The sequence below is a fragment of the Dipteris shenzhenensis genome, chromosome 18, assembly GCF_047967505.1.
Source record: "Dipteris shenzhenensis isolate YYH24624 ecotype China chromosome 18, Dip_SZ_1.0, whole genome shotgun sequence".
In the NCBI taxonomy this organism is placed as follows: Eukaryota; Viridiplantae; Streptophyta; class Polypodiopsida; order Gleicheniales; family Dipteridaceae; genus Dipteris; species Dipteris shenzhenensis.
The window spans coordinates 26,169,327-26,195,411 of NC_141613.1; the positions used below are offsets into that span (position 1 = coordinate 26,169,327).

The 26,085-nt window shown below is 43.8% G+C and overlaps 1 protein-coding gene across 1 annotated transcript in view; it reads left to right on the forward strand.

The window, feature by feature from the left end:
* The first annotated feature begins 1,521 nt into the window (after positions 1–1,521).
* LOC147891013 (P-loop containing nucleoside triphosphate hydrolases superfamily protein) overlaps positions 1,522–26,085 on the forward strand; it is a 67,537-nt gene continuing 42,973 nt past the window's right edge. The window contains exons 1-8 of the mRNA XM_087389314.1: positions 1,522–2,080; positions 2,301–2,380; positions 2,563–2,614; positions 15,085–15,126; positions 15,294–15,372; positions 15,478–15,509; positions 15,622–15,690; positions 15,867–15,941. Coding sequence (XP_087245440.1) covers positions 1,637–2,080; positions 2,301–2,380; positions 2,563–2,614; positions 15,085–15,126; positions 15,294–15,372; positions 15,478–15,509; positions 15,622–15,690; positions 15,867–15,941 — 873 coding nt within the window. The 5' untranslated portion in view covers positions 1,522–1,636. The remainder of the gene's footprint in view (positions 2,081–2,300; positions 2,381–2,562; positions 2,615–15,084; positions 15,127–15,293; positions 15,373–15,477; positions 15,510–15,621; positions 15,691–15,866; positions 15,942–26,085) is intronic.

Consider the following 26,085-nt stretch of genomic DNA (forward strand, 5'->3'; position numbering starts at 1 on the left):
ACTTTTTATTGATAAATTACCTGTACAAGGTTCCAAGTTAATTTATTCTTATTCATCACTCTTCTCATAAGCACATTTTTTACTCCAACTATTTTTACACTTACTGGTCTACATCAAGCTTCATAAGTTCGTGTTTAAGCTTTCATTTTTATTGTGACCCCAATAACAAGGGAGGGGTGTTTATGGCACTTGTCTTCCCAACTAAGGTTTAAACTGGTTCTCACCAAATTTCTTGTTCGATGGTGGCAGGTAGGCAAACTCCCCTCTTCAATAAAAGTAATGCTTACTAGGACTTATCCAAGCTCAACTTCTATACAGTTTCCACAAAGTCATTTCTACAAAATGGCCTGCTGTTGGTTTCCTTTTTAAACAGAGATTCACCGGCTTGTACAAACTTTTCTGTTAATGCAATTAGTCCTATTCCATTGTCTAGCTTCGCTCTTTTGTCTTTTCACTATGCAAAGGGGTGTTGTCAAATCTTACACACACACACACACACACACATATCTCTATCTCTATCTCTTATCTATTTCTATATACATAAAGGAGACGATTACCCAACCTACCATGTGGACTTAAGGCTCAGAAAGAGAGGACGGAGGCTCGCGAGTGGTTCGGGAAGGTTTTGGAAACGAAGAGGAGAGGGTTCAAGTGCCACGTGCTGCTCTGTATGGAGGGGAGGGGCAAACTGGGCTGTGAGTCATGGGCGGCATTGCAATCGTCGGGTTCAGAGAGTGGCGTGAAGCCGTACGTCGGAGTTGCAAGGATTGTAGATAAAGAGGGGGAAATGTAGGCTCGTGCACCACGTGTCATGGTGGGAGAAGATCTAATGTTGGTGTGGCTCGAAGTTTGACGTGGGCACTAGCGCAATGGAGTCCAGAGATTGACGCGTACAGGTCGTTGCATTGGCAATCTGACGCCGCAACGAAGATGTGGGAGCTACTAGAGGGGGGACACATCGTAGTTAGGGGGTCAAGTTGGAGGGAGCAGCCGTCGATAGCTTAGCTAACCAGAAGTAGACAGAGGTGCAATGTCCTCGAGAAGGATTGCGAGTGGGCAAGTTGCCGGACTGCGAGTAGGTACATAGACTCCGACTTGCCGAGGGAGTGTGCCGACATGGGCAAAGTATTGTAGAGAGAGAGAGAGAGAGAGAGAGAGAGAGAGAGAGAGAGAATATACATAAATATAATTTCAAAAAATTATATATATTGATATAAATCACATATCTTATTTTATGAATATATTAACACATACACACACAGTGTGTGTGTGTAGAGAGAGAGAGAGAGAGAGATTTCTTTAAAATTTCTCAAAGATGGAGATATGTTATATTTTATTCCTTGAAACTAGAGGGAGCCTATGATTTCAACTTTGAGACCCGGGTCAATAACCCATGATAGACGGTCGTGCTACTGGGAAACCGATAAAGAGCATGTAAAAGGGAGAGAGGTCCTTACTGGTGTCTTTTTTGAGGGAGAGTATTTAATGTTTGGGTGTGGGAAGGATTATTCAAAAGCAATCATCCCAAATGATTGGATATGAGAAGCCCAAAGTGTGAAGGATAAAAGGGACTCAAAGTAATGTGCAAATGCAAAGAAGGGAAGGCCGATTGAGAGAGAGGAGAAGCTGATAAGCAATGCTGGTGGCTACAGATATTCCATTGCCTGTTGCTGCATTGCCATTGCAAACAGCCTTGCAACCTCGCTTGCCTGCCTTTAGCTATGGCTTTGGCTATCGCCATTGCCTCCCTCGCCGCCTTCGCATCGCCTCGCCCTCCCCCCCTCGCTCGTCCCCTTCCCCCCCCCCCCTCTCCCCTCTCTCTGACCTCTTCGATTTCATTTGCTCCGGTCCCTTGCTCTCGCCCGCTGGCCTTGATTCCCAGTCCTTGTTGACCTCCATGGACCAGTGGTTGGAGTTGGGCCTCCGCCTTTCGCGACAGCTTGGATTTAAGGAGCTCTTCTTGACGAACGAGGAGAAAATTCGGATCTACCATTACTACGTCCCCGTTTTCTTGTGGTGCAAACAGCAGCTTGCTCAACATCGGTCCCAGTTCGAGGGGGATGAGGTGCCTCCGTTGGTGGTGAGTACCGGAGCTGATTTGCCAAGTCACTGAAGGTGGTTTAAGGAAGCATATGTTGAATGTAAGAGCAGGAACGGATGAATGTGTGCAAATGAAATTCCCAAATGGAACCTTTAGCGGAAGAAATGGGATCTCTGGGTTGGCGCATTTGACTTTCAAGACAAGTCCGTCTCTCAATGTCCACTCTCATTGTTGAGCTTTGGGTCATTCTGCTTTGCAGATTGGCATCAGTGCACCTCAAGGTTGCGGCAAGAGTACACTGGTTTACTCTCTCGACTATCTTTTCAACTCTGTCGGCAGGTAATTTTCAGCTCCGCTCTCAGTGTTTATACAGCATCCCTAAAAAATAAGCTGGGAGTTTTGAAAAGGAAGACACCTTGGGATCAATGTTTCATGAAGATGGGGAGTGTTTCATGATTTCATATTCCAATCATCCATAATATTCACAACAGATAGACTGATGGATTTTGGGTTTTGGTCAGCCGTGCAATATCAGTCTCCATCGATGACTTCTATTTGACAGCGGATGATCAGGTAATCCATATTTTCTGGTAGACATGCCAGCTTGTATTTCTAAAAAAAAAGATGATTACAAAAGGGCCTTTAAGGCCACAGAAAGATTAAACTGAACATTGACTCTGATTAAACTGAACATTGACTCTGATTATCTCTGAATATCAGATAAGAACTGACTGAACCTTATCATTGTATCTGCTATACCTTTTTAAGTTTCCCTTGAGGCTAATACAGGTGGCTCAGTGTAACCTGGGCAAGAGCCGGGTTGCCCGGGAGGACAAGGAGGAGTGCATCCGGACAGCACAAGAAGCAAAGGAAGCACAAAACTGTGAGGCCCAAGAAGGAAGCTTGCATCTGTGAGGCTCAGGAAGCAAAGGAACACGGCAAGGCAAAGGAAGCAAAGGAAGCCTGCAACTGTGAGGCTCGGAAGGCTAAATAGGACTGAGAACTCATGGCAAAGGAAGATAGGGATCATACACTGCACTTGGCTCTAATCAAACTGTAGGCATCAAATAATTTATAAAGGAATCAAAACCCTGCCAAGTTGTCATTTTTGGGAAGCTCAACTCCAAAGGTACAATGGCAAGACCAACCCCTTGATTTTGATATCTTGGCTGAGTCAGTTCACGAGCTACTTCTTTGTAGTCCCCACAAAGGACAAGTCACAACGGCAAGTGCATTTTTGGCATCCATGGATCTTGCAAGTGAAACCATCAGGTGGTGGCACAAGTAGGGCATCGATCACTATGATGTAATCATGCAATGCTGAATCACTATGAGACAATGCTGGAAATAGTCAGTTATATGTGGACGGAGTTCTTGAAGGACATTAGGACTTGCTTTCTTCCACCCTTGAAGTGCTTTCTTTCACATCGTATCGGGATGGTTGTAGATTTGGTTCTTGGTGCTGTCCTAGAGTCCCAACAAATCGGTCAACAACTGAGGGAAAAAATAATGGGCAAATATTAGCCCAATGGTGAATCTAGAGGCTTCTCCAAGTTACCTGGTCTAATATTTACAGCTTTAAATTTGATAAATTTGCCCAAAGTGAACATAACTTTTCCATACGAGCTCTGAATTTAGCCCCTCGAAGCACTCAAATCAATTGACACAAGTCAAGTGGAGCCTTCTATAAGTTTAAAATTATGAAATTATGGTTTATGAAAACAAAATACTTACACCCATTGAAGCCTTGAAAATGGTAGCATGGGCAAACTCTTGTGACTCTATATTGGAAAAGTTTTGCCCAGTGACCTATACTTCCATAGTTATGTTCTGGAAAGATTTGCCTAATGACCCACGCTTCCATAACTACATTTCCCTCTTATTTTTACCTTGTCACCTATTATGCCAACCAATTCAGTCAGGCAGCCATTTAGCTACAACAGGAGAAGATCACAATGTTTGTTCATGGCCTATGATTAGAGATCCACTGGGATATTCGTAGCTTTTGTCCCAACTATACGACATTGCTTATAAGCTTGCCCCTTAATTTTGAGCTCATGAGCAGGGGTCGTAGACCTAAGTTGAGCCTCGGCAAGAAATACCAGGGCTCGACTTTCTTTGAAGATAGCAGCTCCAATAACGGAAAGAAGCTTGGGAATGGTTAGCAGTCTAGTAAAAAGTATGGGAGTGACAAAGGACACCAATGGCTAAGGAGAATTCCTAGACACCTATGGCTATTGAAAGGGCTGTAGAAATGGGAGACTATGCTCATGTTCGATATTGAGCAATGGTCAAAGGATCTAGTTTTCTTTGTGAAGGTGAACACCAACATCTAGGGCTGTACCAATAACATTGGCATCTGGTGTCTCAATATGAGAGTCTACACTACAACTACATGTCCTTCACCGATTGGGATCCCATACTTTCTTCCACAACTACAAGTCCTTCACCCATTGGGATCCTATACTTACTTTCTTCTATATGGAGGGCATCGTGCTCAAATCTATAGTTTAAGGACTCTAAGAAAACATTATGAAATTGAGTAAGACTCATTTCATTAAACATTGACATTCGGCTACTCTTACATTAGCTAAGTCCACTCGGTCTTTGGACCTCTAAACCAAAGTCGGTACACAACCATTGGATACTTTTTCAATCCATGAAAATCTCTAACTTGGCATCATGTATATGGTGCCTCCACTTCCTAAAAGCATGAATAATAACGATGTTGAAGAATCGTTCACAACAAACTTTACTCTCATCTATCATGCAAAGGTGATGGAGTAGAACTAAAAGTTGAAGCTAAAGCAAGGGAAGCTTTGAATTTGCACAAAATGTTAGCCGGAGTGGAGTTTGAAGAAGGTCGAACAAATTTTCCTATGTTGATTATAGGGCAGCCTAATGAAAGAGCTCAATCTTGCAACCATTGATGGAATATTGGCTAGACGAATAGTATTGATTGGCATGATGTTGGTAATATTGGTCCTTCAATTGACAAACTTCCTTCCTTGATACTTATTATAGAAGTATCAAGTTCTACATTGAAAAATCCTTGAATCAAAGGTGTTGACCATGTCAAGTTGGCTTCGAGAAGGCCTATGACAAGGTGGATTGGGTCTTCTTAGGAGGAGGTAGGGACTCTTGGAGGAGTGGCTTCACGGGATCTCTCTCTCTCTCTCTCTCTCTCTCTCTCTCTCTCTCTCTCAAATAGACTGCCCCTAGGCCCCTTTTGTGTTTGTGTTTGTGTTTGTGGCCGATGCATTAGGCTACTTACTCAAATTGGTAGAGGCTGGCCTGATGAGGATGCACTTACCGCTTCGAGAGAAGGACGAGCACTTGGACTCAAAATTTACGGATGACACGGCCCTCTATGTGGAGGGGTCTACCTTTGTCTTAGAGCTGGTTTATTGTTGGACGAAGTATATTTGTTAGAAAGTCCTGGCTGCACTTGTAAGTCCAACTGGTAAACCAATAACTCATGATGCCCGTACCATGTACAAACTCCCGTCTTAGGGACATCCTCCTCCCTAATACGGTTCTGATGGTACCCCGTATGTAGATCAAGCTTGGTGAAATTATTAGAAATGAACATCCCACCATAGGGTATCCCACTAGCGAAAGATTGATAACGAGCCCATGAATTACATGTGGAGGCATTTCATTATGGAATCAAATGTCATACAGTGTGTGTACTTCACAATCAATGACGTGTGTGTGCAAGCGAGAATAGACAGTGCATCCAAGACAAATATAGAAGCAACACTTATATATTTCCGTTGGTTCACAAACTGGACACAATACATTACCAAAATGTCCTCCTTACTATATGCTTTACACCTCTAGATCTTTGAGCCCGCGTGCTCCTCTGTGCTTATGTAGACTGTTTGGCTTCCATCTTGCTGTACGGAAAGCCAGCCTTATAGTCCATGCACATGCATATGGTACTATTCTTTTTGCCTACCAAAATGTCTAGTGGTCACCAGGGAGATTAATTGGGGTGAAGAACAGCAAGGAGTGCTCGGTTTGTTCTGGATACGGAGCTAGATTTGCTAGGATTCTCGAAATACCCCAATGCTCATGGTCAAAGGGATGCAAGGATATGGATGGGAGCAGTGAAGATTTGTGTGCCTTGATGAGGTGCATGGTTTGCTTTGAGAGCAGACAAACAAGCAGGTGGATCTTAAGTATGTGCATTCTTTGATTAAGCATTTGAACCTTAATAGTATGCTGTGGGGAGGCTCTATGCTTTGGATTTCTCAGGTGATGAGAGACTAGAGGGTTTATTTCTTCCTGAAAGTCAGAGGGGGAGGTGTTGGTGCCTCTATGAAGCTCAGAAGTAGATTGCTAGAAGGTGGAGATGGTGGACTTGTTGAAGCCTTAATGGTGGAGATAGGGACACTGACAAGTGAAGAGAGTATGCGGATCCAAGAAGAGTACTTGCTTATCGGTCCAGGTTTTCTGGAGAGTTTCGGCTGCAGATCTTGTCAGACGAAGGATGGCTTGAAATAGACCCGCGCAACGTTGGTGCTTGGAAGAGACTAGGCTGGTCACGCATTATGAGGGGGACAGTTGGAGATTGTTTGCATCAGGTATGTTTAGGATCACTGGCACAACCGTGAATGAAGATGGTAGTGCCTTGAGGTGCTACTGAGGATTTCATGTGCACTGGGATGGTTCAATTGTACAGGACTAGACCTGGCGAATAAAGAGATGATGATTGAAAGATCGAGAGACGATGACGACCTGAATGTTTCCAGAGGGCTTCTCCAAGGCAGCTAATGGAGCATCTGCATTGAAGAGTTGGGAATGGCCCACGATGTGTTGATGAGAGGAGGTGTTGGAAATTTTGTGGTCACGTCCCCATATGTGAGCCCCCACATGAGAGCAAAGGGGAGGAGGACGTGTGTGTGTTGGAAGACATGTGGGCATTGATTTGGGATGCTACATGGTGAGATCTTGTAGGAAAGAGGGAGAGAGCAAGAGAGTGCTGAATGTAAGTTGCAATAGATGAAGCGAGGAATACAAAAGCAGGGAAAGGTTTTGTCTAAGTGACAAAACCTTATCCTTCACAAACCATAGTTAGTGAACTAACTGGGGTTAGGGGAAAAAACCTCTAAAGAGGGAAAAGTGCCCCTAACCTACTTATTACATTGCATTGGTCACTGCTAGAATATAATAATAATTCTAACACCTCCCTGCAGTGCCAATGTCATGTACAAGGAAATGATCAATCACCAAAAGGAGATAAGTTCAGGGCACTGCGAAATGCCTCAAAGTTTTCACGTGGAAGTGCTTTGGTGAAGATGTCTGCAACATTGTCATGTGTTGACACATAGTGTTAGAAAACAGAAGGAAAGAATCACTCAAACCTCCAGCCAAGATCTCTCCCGCTCTTGCAACACTCAACTCAGATAACTGATCACAGATACAATACTCACTTAGAGAAAACTTAGACAGAGAGAGAATATATTCATCCACCGGATGGTGGGCAGAAAACTGGCTCCAGGGGAGCAATACAAAACTCAGCCAAGTGCTGAGGAGAACTGAAGGAACTCTCTCTGTCAGAAGAGACCAGATCTGAGTGCACAGCACAGCCTATGACTGAGGCTTTCTGTCCTGCACTGGATGCTGGAATGGAGAGAAGTGTGGGCCTTTTATAGGCATTCCCCAGGCCTTCTGGTCTGGCCGACCAGCAGGGTCGGTCCCTTGACTGGTGACCGACCAGAACAGTCTGGAAATCCGACCAGGGTCGGCCCTGGTCGGTGGCCCTGGTTGGGCCGACTGGCCCTGCCACAGGCCCCTATAAAAGGGTGCCCTGTGCAGCCAGTCCATAGGACTATGTATGCTTCTAGGGAGGCAAAGGGCCCCCCCCAATTCACTGCTGTTTGCAGACAGCAACCAGCCCGTGTGCTGGTTGCCAACTCTGTTTGCCTGGGTCTCTCTTTCCCATCCCTCCTTCCTCTCACTGCCCCTTGTCCCCACAAAACGGGGGCTCACAGGTGGGCACAGTGAGTCTCTAACACATAGATCATACTGATCTCTCCTGCATGCAACTTCTCTCTGACATAGTGATAGTGAACCTCAATGTGCTTCGTGCGAGCATGAAACATAGGATTCTTTGCCATTGCTATAGCACTTTGATTATCAGTGAGAATTGGAGAAGGACCCTCCAATGAAAGACGAAGATCAGCAAACAAATGACGCAGCCAAACACATTCAACTGTTGCTGTGAAAGCTGCCCTGTACTCAGCTTCACATGAGGAGGTAGCCATTGTAGATTGTTTCTTGCTCAACCAAGAAATGCAAGCATGTCCTAGAAAGAAACAATTCCCACTGGTGGACTGCCTAGTATCATAGTCTCCAGCCCAATCTGAGTCACTGCAAGTCACCCCCCCTGGGAAACATCAAGCCAAAAGACTTTGTACCTTGCAAGTAATGGAAGATGCGGTTTACAGCCTGCCAATGCATAATCTTTGGGCTGTGCATATACCTGCTCACCTGAGAAAACTGAATATCAGGTTATGTATTGCAGAGATAAATGAGGCATCCAACAGCCTGGCTATAGAGTGTGACATCAATTGATTCACCTACATCATGCATTGTAAGCTTCAGCTCCGGCTCCATGGGAGTGGACATAGGCTTGCAATCATGCATGTTGAATCTGTCCAAGAGCTTTTGAACATACTCGGACTGAGACATAACAATGCCACGTTTCTCTTGAATAAACTGGATCCCCAAAAAGAAATGTAACAAGCCCAAGTCTGACATATCAAATGTAGCTTTCAATTGGACTTTGAAATCTGCAATTACTTCCTCATTTGATCCGGTGAGTAGCATGTCATCTACATAAAGAATGATGACCAAAATATCCCCCCCATTCTTCTTGATGTAGAGGGTGCTCTTAGTGTGCAGCCCCTTGCTGGTTAGAAAGTTATCAATTTTGGCATACCATGCACGTGGGGCTTGTTTTAGCCCATACCTGATGTGCATTTCCTGAAATTTCAAAACCCGGAGGTTGTTTGATATAAACCTCTTCCAACAAGTCTCCATTAAGGAAAGCTGTTTTAATGTCCAACTGATGAACATTCCATTCAAAATTTGCAGCCATTGCTATAATTGACCTGATGGTGGTCATCCTGGATGTAGGAGCAATAGTCTCCTCATAAGCTATGCCCTTTTTCTGAAGATATCCTTTTGCAACCAGCCTTGCCTTGTACCGATCAATGGACCATTTGGCTTTCTTTTGACTTTGAAAACCCAACATGTACCTATGGCATTCTTGCCTGGTGGCAAATCCACGACATCCCAGGTCTGATTTTTATGAATGGACTGCAATCATTGTGCATGGCATTCATCCAATGCACATTATCCTTTGCTTCTTGAAATGTCTCAGGCTCCTCCTCATCAAGAAGAGGACCTGCATAAGCTGATTCAACTGAAAGAGCCCCCCCTTGTGTGCCTTACTACACTACGAGTCCTGCCAGGCAATGGAGCCTCAAGCTTACTCTCCCTGAGAGTCTGAAGCACCAATTCAGGACTGTTTTGGCTGCGTGTATCTCTTGAATTTCTTGCCTGACAAATTCATCCACACCCTGAGATTGTACTAAATCAGCTAGGGGCTGAATCTGTACATGTGGATCTGGCGGAGGTTGCTGTAAATTCTAAGTTTCAGCGGGGGAACCGAATGCTATAGGAAGCATCCCCTCAAACACATCATCTGAAGAGGTTGGAATCTGAAATTCAGCATGTGTATGTGCCCAAGAGACTCCGCGGGTCTTTAGAAACCCAGTATAGCTGCTTATGCTTGGGCATTGATGACGACATAAGTGTTGCTTTGCTTGCTAAGTATGTCTTCCTTTTGTTTTTCTTAAAAGTTTTTGTTTACCTCTTTTTTCTTCTCTTTCATATTCTCTTTTATTTTCTGTGTGGATTTTTGATCTTTAGAACAACAAAAAATCTAAATTTGTATGATTGGACTTATTCTAGTCTTACAAAGGTATATGTGTATGTGCGGAATTTTTAGAGAGTATAACATCTCTACTAACAAAAATCTTGCGTGTAGCAGGATTGTAGAGATGATAGCCTTTGCTTTGTGAACTATATTCCACAAAAATGCATTTGAGTGCCTTATCTGACAACTTGTGTCTAAACTCCACAGGCACGTGGGCATACGGAACACAACCAAAAACTCTAAAATGGTCCACTGAAGGCTTTCTTCCATGCCATGCCTCATAGGGAGTGATTGTCTTCAAAGCCTTTGTATGAGTCCGATTTAAAATATAGTTGGCATACATGAGGCCTTCTAGCCAAAACCTGTGAGGCAACTTCTTACTTGTGAGCATGCATCTATCCATTTCCATGGCAGTGCGATTTTTCCACTTAGCTTTGCCATTCTGTTGAGGTGTAAGCCTCATTGTAAGCTGATGCATGATGTCTTTTTCTTTCAAAAAAGTCTCAAATTCATGAGACACATACTCCCCCCCTCGATCTGTTCAAAGTGTATGCATCTTGAGTCCTGTCTCATTCTCAACCATAGCCACAAAGTGTTTGAAATGCATAAACACTTCTGATTTTGCCTTGAGATCATAGACCTAAGTGTAGTTGGTAAAGTCATCTATGGATGTAACAAAATAGAGATAACACCCAAAAGCAAGTGTCCTCATGGGACCGCAGACATCACTGTGAATAAGCTGTAATTTGCGTGTAGCTTTCACTACACCATCCTTTTTGAAGGGAAGTCTATGCATTTTGCCAAGAATGCAGCCTTCACATGCATGAGGAGGAGGTGACTCCAAAGGAGGCAATGCATTAACCATATCATGTCTCTGAAGTGTCGTTAAGTTGCCATAGCTCATGTGCCCATACCTGGCATGCCATAACTCCGCATTCTGCATCGCAGCAGTGGGAGTGTTAATTGATAATGCAAGATGGGATCTTCTTTTTTCATATAGATCAAGCTGAAAAAGACCCCGATACAAAGTGCCAGACAACATCAAAGCATAGTCATTCTCTTTGTCTCTGACTGCACACTTGTCATCATAAAAAACAACTTGAAATCCTCCTCTATTGAGTGAGGACACTGAAAGCAAATTCTTCTTTATCCATGGTACATAGAGAACATCTGAAATTCTGAAATCTGTGCCATCAGTGGATGTGAGAATAATGTCCCACTCCACACACTGAATAAGAAGAATTATTCGCACAAGTTACCCTCTTTTTGGTGGGTGGAGAATGCAGAGATACAAACAGACTATTCTTGGAAGTGAGGTGCTTTGAAGCACCACTGTCAAAATACCAAGTATGAAGTGTCTCATCGACGCTAAAAGAGCATGCATCCTCTGAAGGATCATAACTGCAAGTTAAGAAAGCATATGGGTCATCACTATTAGTGGCTGTAATATTAGAACTACCCATTGAAAAATCTGAAGTGCAAGATAGAAAGGCATAGTGCTCTTCAACAAAGTTGGCTGCAACATCTCCTCCATCATGAGAATGTGGAACTGATGCATTTGACACAGCCATACCGGTCCCTTTTCTTCTCTTTGGCTATGCGCTTCTTGCACTCTCCAATATAATGACCTGGCTTCTTGCACTAATAACAGATGCCCTTCTTTTTCTGCTTATTTGTATCACCCTTTGCCTTATAAGAAGGCTGTCCAGAATCAGCTTTATGCTGATGTGTGGGCTGATTGACATGTGGCTTTTGCTGCCCTTTACCCTTGGGCTTGAACTTGGAGAGCATAGCATGCTCGCCAGCCCGGGTTGCCATATTTCTACGAGTTTGTTTCTCCTGCAACAGAAGTCCTACCAACTCGTGAAAAGAGAGAGGATTGCTGCCCCCCCTCAATGACAAATTCAGCGAGGTGTGGAAACTGAGATAGGACTCGGGAAGAGAGTTCAGAGTGGTGGTGATCATCTCTGAATCCGGAATGACTTCATCAATATTCAGCAATTGTTCCTTGAGGTCTTGAAGCTTTGTGAGGTGAGAATTCATGGAATCTGCCTCCTCCATATGCGTATGGGAAAGTTCGCGCTTCAGAAAGGAAACCCTGGCATCATTTCTTGCTGCAAACATACTCTCTAGTATCTCCCAAGCTGCCATAGATGTCTTGCATGACCGAATATGAGGTATAATGAACCTCTTGGCACAGAGAGAAATTAATGAAAGAGCTTGTGCATCTCTAGAGTCCCATCTTTTCTGCTCTGTTGTGGGAGTTCTTGGAGCGGGTGCTCCAACTACTTGTGCTGCATTTGTACCTCTACCCTTGCCTCCAGCTGTAGGAGTGACAGGTGTAGTCACTGTATTTGGTCTTGCTTCATCTCCATTGACATAATCCCAAAGATGTCTGCCAACCAAGGTATTGCGGACCATGAAAGTCCACAAGGAGTAGTTGGTGCCATCCAACTTATCTTCTTGTGTGAGAACCCCGAACACCTCATTGGAGTTGTTCTGAGCCATTTTCACTAGATAATCTCAAAAAAATACAGCAGACAGACCAAGTGAAATCCCTTCCTGGGATATAAAATGCACAAGTAAAATCTACCCACAGTGAAAAATACTGTCACAGCCTCTCAAAGGCTCAGAATGCACTTCAATTATCTGGCAAATGCTCTCCAAAATTGCCTGCAAAACTCTCAAAATGCTTTTACACTGCCAAATTGCATCCGAATGCCAAAAGCCCCAATTTCTTCAGGGAAATTGCATCCAAAAGAGGGCAAATTGCTTGAAAACCCCAAAGATGCAAGAAATTGCAGTGCAAAACTAAAAGCCTCAAATTTTGAGCTGAAATTGAGCCGAATTTCACCCAAATAGTAGATCTCTTGCAAAAGCCCCAAATTCTTGGACAACCTGCAAACCAAATGCAATGTCTGTCAAACAATGGCTATCTGCAATCAATGCCTGCCAAAAAAGAACCAACTGCTAGAGTATGCTTGTAAGAATGAAACTTACACAGAAGGCTTGAGGTGTATGGTCACTGTACAAAATCTGTACAGTGTACGACTAACTGTCTGTCGGAATGTACGGAAGCAGCATGTCAAAATGCAGGACAGTACGGCCTATCAGTCTATACGTTGTACGGATGTCCCATGGCGATGTATGGAAGCAGTACGGACCTAGAGCTGATGTATTGAATGCAGGCTTTACGGCAGTACAGACGAAAGGCGCATCCGTACGGCGAATGCACGGTGGCGCAGATGTACGGGTTGGTGCAGGTCCTGTATGGACAACGCATGTATTGTACGGGGCGGAAGGTACAGGCGATGCACAGCAGCTGAACGGACGGTGTTGCAGGTGTACGGACGGGAGTCCGTACACTTGTACGGACTGTACGGACGTGCAGGAGTGGAAGCTGCGAGCAGGGAGCAGGGAGAGCTTGCGGGCAATGGAGCAGTTGAAGTGCGAGCTGTTGAGCAGAGAGCATGTCCAGGAAGAAGTCTCTGCTCTGATACCAAATGTAGGAAAGAGGGAGAGAGCAAGAGAGTGCTGAACGTAAGTTGCAATAGATGAAGTCAGGAATACAAAAGCAGGGAAAGGTTTTGTCTAAGTGACAAAACCTTATCCTTCACTAACCGTAGTTAGTGAACTAACTGGGGTTAGGGGAAAAAACCTCTAAAGAGGGAAAAGTGCCCCCGCAACCTACTTATTACATTGCATTGGTCATTGCTAGAATATAATAATAGTTCTACCAGATCTAACATGGAACAAAGGGCTGCCACATGAACAGCGCATTGGCTGTCATGTGGCAGCATACAGGTAAATATAATGCAAGAAAAGGGGCTGCCACTTGGGTAGCACATATGCTGCCACAGAATCACATATAGGAGCCTTGTAGGATCGCTGGACATTCTGGAGCAGGATGGCAAGGCGTGACAAGCTGGCAGATGACGTCAGCAGTATGGACAGCAGCCGCCTCTGTCTAGTACTGCACGGAGCGCTGCAGCAAGCAGGCTTCAGGGCTGCAGCAGGGCCAGAAAGATTGTGGAATGTCTGCATCCATACGGCGACTGGCTGGAGCATGTTTGGGTCCTAGTTTGGGCCTGTATAGACCCCGACCTTAATCTGGAAGAAGACTGGGCCATTGGTAGACTGCCACATGGCCAGGTGGGACTGACAGAGCAGTTCGCATTTGGGGCTGTATACTCCCACAGACCAGCAGGCTGGCCCCACAGACTGAGGGGTCAGCATGTCTGGACGGTCCATTTTGGAGGGCCTGTGTCCCTATAAAAAGAAGCCCTTGGGCTCACTCAAATCATCCAATTGTGAGCAAATTGGAGCTGCCAGTAGCCTGCCTCAAGGTCCTCTGGAGGAGCACATACATGCAGCAAGGGAGATGACTACAGCAGGGTTCAAAGAGCTCCTGGGTCTTCACTGTTTGGCTGTCTTCCAGGGCAGCAAGGAGGACGACAGTCAGAAGGAGCTTGTGCCTAACCATTGGCTGCACATCAGGGCAGCAAGGAGGTCAAGTCTTCACAGCATACACCTTAGTTTTGGCTGTCCGGGAGGGGCAGCTTGAAGCTGTGATTGCGAGCATGATAGCGAGGCCGACTCAAGCTCTATGGGAGCACGCAGGCTGAGTGTTTTAGAAGTGCTACAGAGTTAGGAGAACATATTATTTTTGGTAGTACCGGGGTCCACATTTTGGTGGTGCTCATGGAAGAGATGTAGAGCCAGCAATATGTATTTCCATCCTATATATGGACACAATACAAAAAGGACAAGTCCAGTGTGTTGTCTATTTACTTGCTTGCACATGTATGTGAAGTACACCTGAAGGAGAGAAGTTGGATTGAAATTAACTGCACCACTGTGTGAGTGCCTGGGTTATAATCTGTGTCTCTATTTTTTGAGAAGCTTCTGCAGCGTACCCTGTTTTGTGATTTTCTAACATGTATATCTCTTGCACAGATTTTACTTTGTTAATGAATAGGATACACCTTTGAAGTAACAACAAGAAGAGTGTTAAATTTCTGGCATATGTTTTGAATCTTAGAACTATGTCTATGCTATGGAACAATAACCTACTGTCAGCTTTTGTGGACAGGAAAAGCTGGCTGCTGAAAATACAGGAAATTCGCTTTTAGAGGTATAAAAAATTAAGTGGCTGAAGGTTGTCTTCGGTTTTCTTGAATGCAAGATAATTCTTTCTTCAGGTACAATAAATGGAGATAATTGCAACTAGGGATTTTCTCTCATGCAATTTTTTGTGCAAATAGCATCTTTAAAGCGTTTAAAGATTTACAAACTTTCCAGCTCAGGGGTAATGCAGGAAGCCATGATTTGAAGCTTGGGACAGAGACCCTTGAAGCTTTGCGTAACTTGACATCTGCAGGTAATGTTATGTGTTTTTAGTGGAGGTTCACAATGCTTATATAATTATTTTTTCATTTGGGTAAGTGAATGAAGTATTAAAAACACTTATTTTCTGTCCACATAGGCAAAAAAGTCAAAGTGCCACGCTATGACAAGGTAGGTTACTTGGCCTTTAGAATTCTGCAAGTCATATTTTATGTGTTCAGAGTTATAAGGTACACAAATATGGATTTCTTAAAGTCTCTTCCATAAAACTGTTATTGTGCAGTCAGCACGCACTGGTCGGGGTGACAGGGCGGATTCTTCCACTTGGCCTGAAATCGAGGGTCCTTTACAGGTATTTGTACTCTATTTTGTAGTCAGGGACCAGTAAAGTTTTGTGCATCTTTTGGGGAAATCTCGACCCCATATTTTTTTTCCATTTTGTGATGGCATGGATAATGTGTGAAGATGTTTGCTAGTATTTTGACTATAAATTTTGTCCATTTAAATATTATTCCTTTGATGCTTTAGGTGGTTTTGTTCGAAGGATGGATGCTAGGGTTCCAACCTGTAGAGGCTGCTGTTTACCAAGCTGTTGATCCTCAGGTGCGCAATGTGTATCCAGTACGTGCATACAGCCACACTCTTCTTATTTTCGGTCCAATTGCAACACTTCTTGTGGGATTGAATGTGGATCCTTGAAGCTGCTGCTTCATTTGTTAGCGAAAAGGTATATGGGACTCGTTCCAGACTGTTTAAAGCAACTTTCAATCATGTCATGGTCAAACTTTAGTGCTAGCCTTCTCCTTTAGTGCTAGCCTTCGTCATGGCTGAGTTTGCCCTTCACCTCCGGAGTGCCGAAGAAACTCAGTACGAAGACTTTGTATAAATGGATGCTCAGGTATGTGGTGTGTGGATTTGTATGTGTGAGAGCATACTTTTATACTATGGTCTACACCCACTGTTGGGCGCTGATGATGTCAGTGGGGATGTCATAGTAGCTAGTCCTTGCTATGTGTGATGGAGTTTATGGTTTTCAATCTTATGAGTGACTATCGTGAGATTGAAACTGCACTATGTTGTGTTTTTAGAGGATGAGTTTGGGAATGTTCCTGGATTCATCTAGGTACATGTCATGGTCAAACTTTCATACAAGATCCTCAGGTTAGGGTAAAACTTGGTCCTAAACGTCACTAAGGTGTTGTCGTTTCTCTTGCATCATGTTAATGTTGAGGAGATAAATTCCAAGACAACTTTTGATTCAGAAATCCTATTCCCATGATACCTGCAAAGACACTCACGGGATCAATTCTAAGCGAGTATCATTCTGGTTGGCTGATTATGCTCACCTTTGCTGGGCCATCGACTCCTAATACTTGTTCATGAGCCTCAAATCTGTCCTGAGCAATGACGGTTTGCTGATTTTATTAGTCATTGAGAGTGGGGGCAACTTATCTCAAGTTTGCTTGGATGTTTTGAACTTTGAAGCAAAAGTAAATGAGAGTCATTTGGATAAGAGCAATATATATCTAGCCTTGTTGTCCTTCGTTTTCCACTTAGGTGCAGCCTTCGGGCAGTCCACCATACCAGATTCCACAATTCCTTTTGCTGAGTGCAGCTTGAACTTGTTCTCCCACAAGTTTTTGTCAATGGACAAGGATTCCGTTGCAATTGTATTCGACAACATGTTTCTTTTTGCAATCATCCTTCTCACAAGGGCAGTCCACCATACCATTGATGAGATCCTGCAATTCCTTTTGATGAGGACAGCTTGAACTTGTTTCCCACAACAACTTGTCAATGGATAAGGATTCGTTGACAAATTGCATTTGACAACATGTCAGTTTGGGCCATCACATTATGCATTTGATACGCTTAAAAAAAAAGGTAGCTAGCCCCCAATTGTTAAAACCAACTTAGATCAATTCAAATGTGTTAAAATCTAAAAGGGGAGGCATGCTGCACCCAGTTTTGTGACATAACTCTGCATGCATATGGCCCTTCGCCAAACTTATGCAAGGATAGGACCTCTTTTTACACTTTCATGCTATAACCATTCTCCATTTGCACCCTCCAATTCAGCCAAATCTTTTGTAGATCTACTGTAGACTGTAAGGTTGCTATCATGGTATGCTTTCAGCATCTTGGTAGACGAATTTCCTTAAATCCTTATTGTAAATGGCTGAAACCATTGCATGCAAATATGATGGAATGATGCACCATTCCTTAAAGCCAATCGTTTCAATTCGTTTAGTCCTGTAGCCTTATGACTCAAATCTGAAATGTAGAGTAAGATCATTCCAGTCCATGCTTAAATGTTGTGCTAGCATGTATTCACGTGCTGAAATACTTTGATTCTTTTTTGCTGTTACCAAAACTTGGCATGCTCCTCCAAATGTTTGTTGTTAGGAGTGCTCTTGATGCCTACAATATACATTCAAAATGTGAAATCTTGCATTGTGGTCAAATTCTTGCATTTGTGACACCCATGTGAACTTTCATGTATCTTCATTGTTGATGAGTTGGAAAAAAGAACACATGCAGCTGAATGGTTAGCGGCTTAGGGTTTCTAAGTTAGATTTAGGATATTTTACCTTGCTTTAGGCATTCAAAGCTAACTTGAGATCATTGTACTTGAATGTTATTTAGCTGATGGGACTTACCATGGCTTAACCTAGGGTTGGATGATCTAAAATAAGTGCTAGTGGAATGCAAGATTTGGAAGGATCTATGGGTTTGAGAATGTGACTCAGGGGTAGGTAATAAGCAAGATCTCAAAGGTTGAGACTAAGTTAATCTAGCATAGGTATAGGTGGAGGGTGAGGTCACATTCGAATTGTTGGATAAGGTCTAGATTGCTCGTGGGGAGAGAGATGTTTTGAAAAGCAAGGCCTATCTACAAAAGTAGACTATCGAGGGCATAATTCTTGTAATTACATTGGGAGCTGGAATCTGGATAGAGCAAACCTAGGCTTATAAATATGCGCTAAGGGCTCATTTTTTAGGATATCTTAGGTAAGGGAGCTCCCAAGAATGTGGTACGTGTTGGGACACATGTTCTGACCATCATTCGATTTGGCTCTATTAAGCCCGCCTACACCACCACAAGCATGAATAGCATGTTGCCTTGCATTGAAACCCAGCTAGGGAGATACAACCGACGATAAATAAGAATATTTGTCTAGCTTGACTAATAGACGACTCTAAGCAAATATGTAAAGGCTAGCTCTAATACCAATACTATTATCCCATTACCCAAGATAATGTCATTCAGCATGAATCCATAAAAAATGCAAGCAAAGCATAATCATAATAACCACGCCCCTAAGGGACAAACTAGCAAGCTCACCAACAAACCATAGCTTCTATGCCATCCCAACCCTATGCTCTAGGCCACTGTGGAAGCTAATCTTCTCTTTAGTGACATCTGCAGGAATTTGGTATTTGTCAAGATAGCTATGTTCTGAAAGAGCATGCAAATACTCTGAGAAGGGGTTTTGGGTTGGAACCTTTATACAAGAGAACAATTCAGGCTGGTGCACGTCTGCTGCCCCAGCTCTTAGTTTTCTTTTTGTAAAAAGAGGCAAGTGAAGATCTTGAATTTCTATTGGTGGGTTTACTTGATGAAGGATTGGCAAATCTTTCTTCTCCAAATACATGCTGCAAGCTAGTCTACTGTGTGGGGTGTTTCAAGCCCTGGTTGTGCTCTTAAATGTAATGACAATACTTGGCATGGAATATATGCTTGTATGAGGAGGCTCAAACATACAACAATAGTGTAAATTGAAATATTTTAGAGAGGATTTAAGGGCATCAGGATTATCCCTAACCCTATCCCAAAGGGGTACACTCCTCTCTGTCCAACATAATATCAGAGTTCATGGCTTCTTGTGCTGGCATCCTTTGCGGTAGTTCTTGTGCTCATCTTGTAGCCTACGGAGAGAGCTATATTTTTTCTTTTTACAACACCTTGATCTGAGCTTCCTAGTTCAAGATGTCACAGTTTGAAGTATTCAGCTTCTTGTGACATGCACTAGATTGGCTGCCCTAGAGTGAGTCAGATGATAATGGAACGTCCGTGTGACGCGTGACACGTGGCAAGGCCACAAGAGATAGACCCATGGAATGGTGCCATGTGGCAACCATCCCCTTCATACATGATGGATGTATGTGGGGGACTTGCCACATCATGTGGCCCCTTAAGATTTGTGTGTGTATCTATATGTATACACATTTATCCACCAAAAAAAAAGTGTGTGTATATGTAGGTATCTAGAGAGAGAGAGAGAGAGAGAGAGAGAGAGAGAGACTTTTCTTAACCTTTTAATTAGTCCTAACCCAAAAATTACCCCAGGAGTGGACAGTCTATAGTTCATCACGCGCAAAATTTTTTCAGGAGTGAACTAAGTCCATAGTTCATCACTTTTTCCAACAAATTTGGTGCATTCTGATTGGGCAGACTGTGTCAGTGTGACACATGGGATGGGGCTGAAGCTGTGGCCTCTGTGAGAACCCACTGAGAAGCTTCGCAGAAAGCTTCCTTTCCTCCACACCTCCACACCTCCTTAGTTAGGGTTTGCTATATTTGGGGCTCATTGTGTGTTTGCAGTTTAGTTGCTGCGTTCCAGTCGTATACTTTCATTTTAGCCAGAATTGGCATTCAGTTTGCAGCAATTTCATTATTTGTGTATGCATTCCTACCTGCAAAGGTGGAGGGCACTGCAGTCTAGCAGGCCTTCCTGCTCGTGTTTTCTCTCATGGTATCAGAGCCACAGGTTGTTGAATCGACCTGAGAATACCCTTGGAGGGCAGTCTTCCTTCAACCTGTACACACGACCTGTGCCAAAACACCAGACCCCTAGAGGATCCTCAATAAGCCTGAGGAGAGAGAATCCTCTACACGTGAGCAGAGAAGGAGGCAGCTTAGTTGTTAGTCAAGATGGAAACCCGGCAATCAGTGATCTGCTGGTGATGCAAGAACTAACGGAATCTACAGATTAGCAATATATAAGAAGCTTTTATTCATCGTCGTGATCAAGAACTGGACAAACTTTGGCGAACCTACAAATCTGCACATTGAATCTGAAGTAGCTCTTAGATGATGAGTCAAATAGAGGTGCCAACGAAGATCTATGTAAGCAAGTCCACGAACAGATCCTAAGCACATATCTGCAATGGCCGCCAGGAGCAATTGCAACAAAAGTAAAAGTCAGCACTACTAACAACGTGATCTTGAGCAGTGTTGACCTGCAAGAAAGAAAGTAAAAAGAGCAAATGAGCAAAGTAAAGCAACGGCAAACTAATCAAGGAAGTGGTGTAAGCATGAGCTTCAGCAGAAAATGGCTTCCATAAAATGGTGACGTGACTCCAGTGACGTTGGCAGCAGCACGGCCTGAGCAAAGGCCATAAAATAATGGTTGATGATTTTGAAGTGGTGTTAGTCTGTGTTCAGTTGGATAGGTAGCAGATCTGCCTTGACAAGAGCACAATGCTGCTCCTACAAGTGGAGAGACAGACAGATTAGAGCAGCGCCTAGAAGTGGCAAGAGAAAGGGCAATGACCCGCGTATGATTTGACGTGAAAAAGGCTAAAGAGCAGATATGCAAGCAGAACATCTACATCTTCAACAAGGCTGATAATAGAGAGCAGCCATAGCTGCAAAGAAAACAGATTTCAAGGTAGAAGGCTGGTAGAAAAATCCTGGTCGATGGAAATACTTTTTTCTGTCTACAGACTGACAAATAACGTAATTGACCTTTGCAGTCTGAATTTTCATATGATTTCAGCATATGAGGTATTCCGTCTGCTTTGAGTGGTCATAAGGCACCTGAAGCCTTGCTGTGAGTATTCTCCCCTAGCCTCGCCATTTGGAGACACATTTTTGCGATGTCATATCCACAAGCACATTGTATTGAGGGCTTATGAAGACACACATTGTGTGTGTGTATTTTCTTGATCATTGAGAACCAGTCTCTTACATTTGCACATCCTCATTCATTGATTGGACGATCCTCTATTTTCATAGAGAAGGGCAATACACATTACCAGTTGTATTACGTGGGCCCTGTTTTATGTTAGGTTTTTCCCCCTAACCACAGTTAGTTTACTAACTACGGTTAGTGCAAGATAAGGTTTTGTCACTTAGACAAAACCTATCCCACTCTTCAGTTGTATCACACTCTTCTATTGCAACTATTGCTTTCAGCTCTCACTCTCCTACTCTCTTGCTCTCCTGCTCACACACTCTGCTCTCTCTCCCTTAGCACTCAGAGAGCAGGAAGACCCTGCTCCCTGCTCCTTGCCCGCAAGCTCTCCCTACTCAAAGCTCCCTGCCCGTCCGTACCTGCTTGCAGCTTTCGTCCGTACAGCCCGTCGTCTGTACAGTCCTCCGTACAATCTGTACAGACTCAGCTCTTGCACCGCCGTACCAGCTCCTGCCGTCAGGTCCGTACAAGCTCACGGAGCTCCAGCACTCCGTACATCGCTGTACAGCCGTACATCTGCGCCAGCCCGTACAACCGTACAACGCGTCAGCCCGTATAACAGTATAATCGTACAACGTACCGTCGTACATCTGCGCCAGCCCGTACATGTGAGTTTTGGGGAGAGAGAGAGAGCAAGAGAGTGAGCTGAGAGCTTAAAGCTTGAAAGCTTAGTTGCAATAGAGAGTGTGAGAGTACAACTGAAAGAGTGAGAGATAAGGTTTTGTCCTAGTGACAAAACCTTAGTAGTCACTAACCATAGTTAGTGGACTAACTGCGGTTAGGGGAAAAAACCTCTTAAAGAGGGAAAAGTGCCCCTAACTAGCTTATTAAATTACATTGGTCACTGCTGAATTATATCTATAATTCTAACACCCCCCTGCAGTGCCAATGTCATGTACAAGGTTGATTAATCACCAAACGGATATAAATTCAAGGCACTGCGAAATGCCTCAAACTTTTCACCTGGTAGTGCTTTGGTGAAAATATCTGCAACATTGTCATGTGTGGACACAAAGATCATACTGATCTCTCTTGCATGCAACTTCTCTCTGACGTAGTGATAGTGAACCTCAATGTGCTTCGTGCGAGCATGAAACACTGGATTCTTTGCCATTGCAATGGCACTCTGACTATCAGTGAGAATTGGAGAAGGACCCTCCAATGACAGATGAAGATCAGCAAATAGACGTCGCAGCCAGACACATTCAACTGTTGCTGTGAAAGCTGCCCTGTACTCAGCTTCACATGATGAGGTAGCCACTGTAGATTGTTTCTTGCTCAGCCAGGAAATGCAAGATTTACCCGAAAAGAAACAATTGCCACTAGTGGACTGCCTAGTGTCATAATCACCAGCCCAGTCTGAATCACTGTAGGCATGCATCTGCAAGTCACCCCCCCTGGGAAATAACAAGCCAAAAGACTTCGTGCCCTGCAAATAACGGAAGATGTGCTTAACTGCCTCCCAATGCATAGTTTTTGGGCTGTGCATATACCTGCTCACCTGAGATATTGCAAACTGAATATCAGGTCTAGTGTTGTAGAGATATATGAGGCATCCAACAGCCTGACTGTAAGATGTGGCATCAACTGATTCTCCTGCATCATGCATTGTGAGTTTCAGCCCCGGCTCCATGGGAGTGGCTATGGGCTTACAATCATGCATGTTAAATCTGTCCAAGAGTTTCTGCACATACTTGGACTGAGACATAACAGTGCCACGTCTCTCTTGAGAGAACTGGATCCCCAAATAAAAGTGAAGCAGCCCCAAATCTGACATGTCAAAGTTGGTCTGCAAAGCAGCTTTGAAATCTGCAATATTATCTTCATTGGACCCTGTGAGCAGTAAGTCATCGACATAAAGAAGGATGACTAAAATTTCCCCCCCATCCATCTTGATGTAGAGGGTGCTCTCAGTAGGACTATTGTGCAGCCCCTTGCTGGTCAAAAAGGCATGAATCTTGGCATACCATGCACGAGGGGCCTGTTTCAGCCCATACAAAGCTTTGTTTAGCTTGCATACTTGAAGTGCATTTACTGTAATTTCAAAGCCTGGAGGTTGTTTGACATAAACCTCTTCCAACAAGTCTCCATTTAAGAAGGCTGTTTTAATGTCCAACTGATGAACATTCCACTCAAAATGTGCCAGCGATTGCAATAACAGATCGGATGGTGGTCATCCGGGATGTAGGAGCAAAAGTCTCCTCATAATCTATGCCCTTTTTCTGAGCATAGCCTTTAGCAACCAGCCTTGCCTTGTATCTGTCAATGGAGCCATCTGGCTTCCGTTTCACCTTGAAAACCCATCGTGTGCCAATGGCATGTTTACCTGGTGGCAAGTCTACAACATCCCAAGTCTGATTTTTCTTAATGGACTGCAACTCATCGTGCATGGCATTCATCCAATGCACATTGTCCTTTGCTTCTTCGAATGTTGCAGGCTCCTCCTCATCGAGAAGAGTACCTGGATATGCTGATTCCACTGAATTAGCACCTTCCATGTGCCTTGCTGCACTGCGAGTCCTGCCAGGTAATGGAGCATCAATCTTACTCTCCCTGAGAGTCTGTAACAGCCAGTTTGGGACTGTTTTTGCTACATGTATGTCAGCAATTTCTTGCTGAACCACCTGTTCCACTGCTTGTGGAGGTGGCAAGACATCTTGTGGCTGAACTGGAGCATCGGGAGGTGGCTGTAAATTCTGATTTGCATCAGAAATATCAGCAGGGGAACCCAAGGCAATGGGTAGCAATCCCTCAAAAACATCCTTTGAAGAAGAAGGCAAATGAAATTCAGCCTGAGTGTGAGCTGAATTTTTTGCAAATATCACATCTCTACTGACAATGATCTTGCGTGTAGCAAGATTGTAGAGATGGTACCCCTTGCTTTCTGCATTGTACCCAACAAATATGCACCTAATTGCCTTATCTGACAACTTATGCCGAAATTCAACTGGCACATGAGCATATGCAAGGCATCCAAAGACTCGGAAATGATCCACTGAAGGCTTTCTCCCATTCCAAACCTCATAGGGAGTTTTTGTTTTCAAAGCCTTAGTGGGAGCCCGATTTAAGATGTAGTTGGCACACATAAGACCTTCAAGCCAGAATTTGTGAGGCATGTGTTTGCTTTTCAGCATACATCTGTCCATCTCCATTTTTAGCCTTTTGTGAAGGCTGTCCTGACCCATTGGAAGGCTGATTTACTGATGTCTTTGCCTGTCCCTTTGTTTTTGACTTGAACTTTGAGAGCATAGCTTGTTCACCTGTATGTGAAGCCAAGTTTTTCTTGGTCTGCTCTTCCTGAAGCAGAAGTCCTATCAACTCATGAAAAGTGAGAGGATTTGCAACCCCCCTCAATGATAAGTTCAGCGAGGTATGAAAGCTGAGATAAGACTCAGGAAGAGAATTCAGAGTGGTGGTAATCATCTCTGAATCAGGAATAATCTCATCTATGTTCAATAATTGCTCTCTGAGATCCTGTAGCTTTGTGAGGTGGACTGACATGGAGTCACCCTCTTCCATATGTGTATACTTAACTCTCTTTTCAAGAAGGATACCCTTGCATGATTCCGGGCTGCATACATGCTTTCTAAGATATCCCACGCTGCCTTCGAGGTCTTACACGACCGGATATGCGGAATGATAAATCTTTTCACTGAAAGAGAGATGCATGACAAAGCTAAGGCATCCCGTGAATCCCATCTCTTCTGCTCTGGAGTAGTGGCTATAGCTGCACCAACAACTTGTTCTGCAGCTGCACCCTGTGCACGACCTCTTCCACCTCCTTGCTGAGGAGGGGTATTAGGTGCCATACCTGCTGGTCGGATCTCACCCCCATTCACATAATCCCATAAATTGCGAGAAATCAGAATATTGCGTATCATAAAACTCCAGAGGGAGTAGTTGGTACCATCCAACTTGTCTTCCTGTGAAAGACCACCGAACTGGAAATCATTCTGATTTTGCTGGGCCATATCTGAGAAAGAGATTTTAGTAGATACAAGACTGAATTCCCTTACTGGGAATGAAATGCACAACTCCAAAAAAACACAGCCAAGCACTGGCTGTAAATGCAACTCAGATTTCTGCACTTGCACTGTCAGAAATCTGTCCAAGAATCAAAAACTCTCCAGAATCTGCCAAAAGTGCTGCAAAACACTTCAAGAAAGGCAGTATGAACTGAAATCTGTAAAATTGCTCTCCCAACATAAAAGCCCCAAAATAGGCCCGAAATCGCAACCAGAAAGGGGCAAATTGATCGAAAGCCCCAAATGTTGCAAGAATTGCGCTTTGTCTGCAAAAGCCCCAAATTTCACTGGGAAATTGCAGTGTAATCACAAAATCCCCAAATTTCTGCAAGAAATTATACTGCAAAATTGAAAGCCCCAAATTTCGAGCTTGAAATTGCAACCAGAAAGGGGCAAATTTACTAAAAGCCCCAAATTTTGCAATTATCTGCAAAGTCCCAAATTTTGTCTGCAAGATTGCAAGCAGAACCAAAAAGCCCCAAATTTTTGAAGTAGATTCTGCAACTTGATTGCAATGTCTGCAACAAACAAGATGCCCCAAATGTGCTCCCAAAAACTAAGCCAAACAATGGCTGTCTGCAAAATGTGCCTGCCAAAGATCACCTGCAAGGAAGGGCTTGTGCGCAAGTACAACCTGTACGGCCAGGTACACACTTGGAGTAAGAACGGTACAATTGTACGGCCGATGGTGTACGGACACTCAACGATGTATAGACCAGCTGTACCGAATGTCCTGCAGAT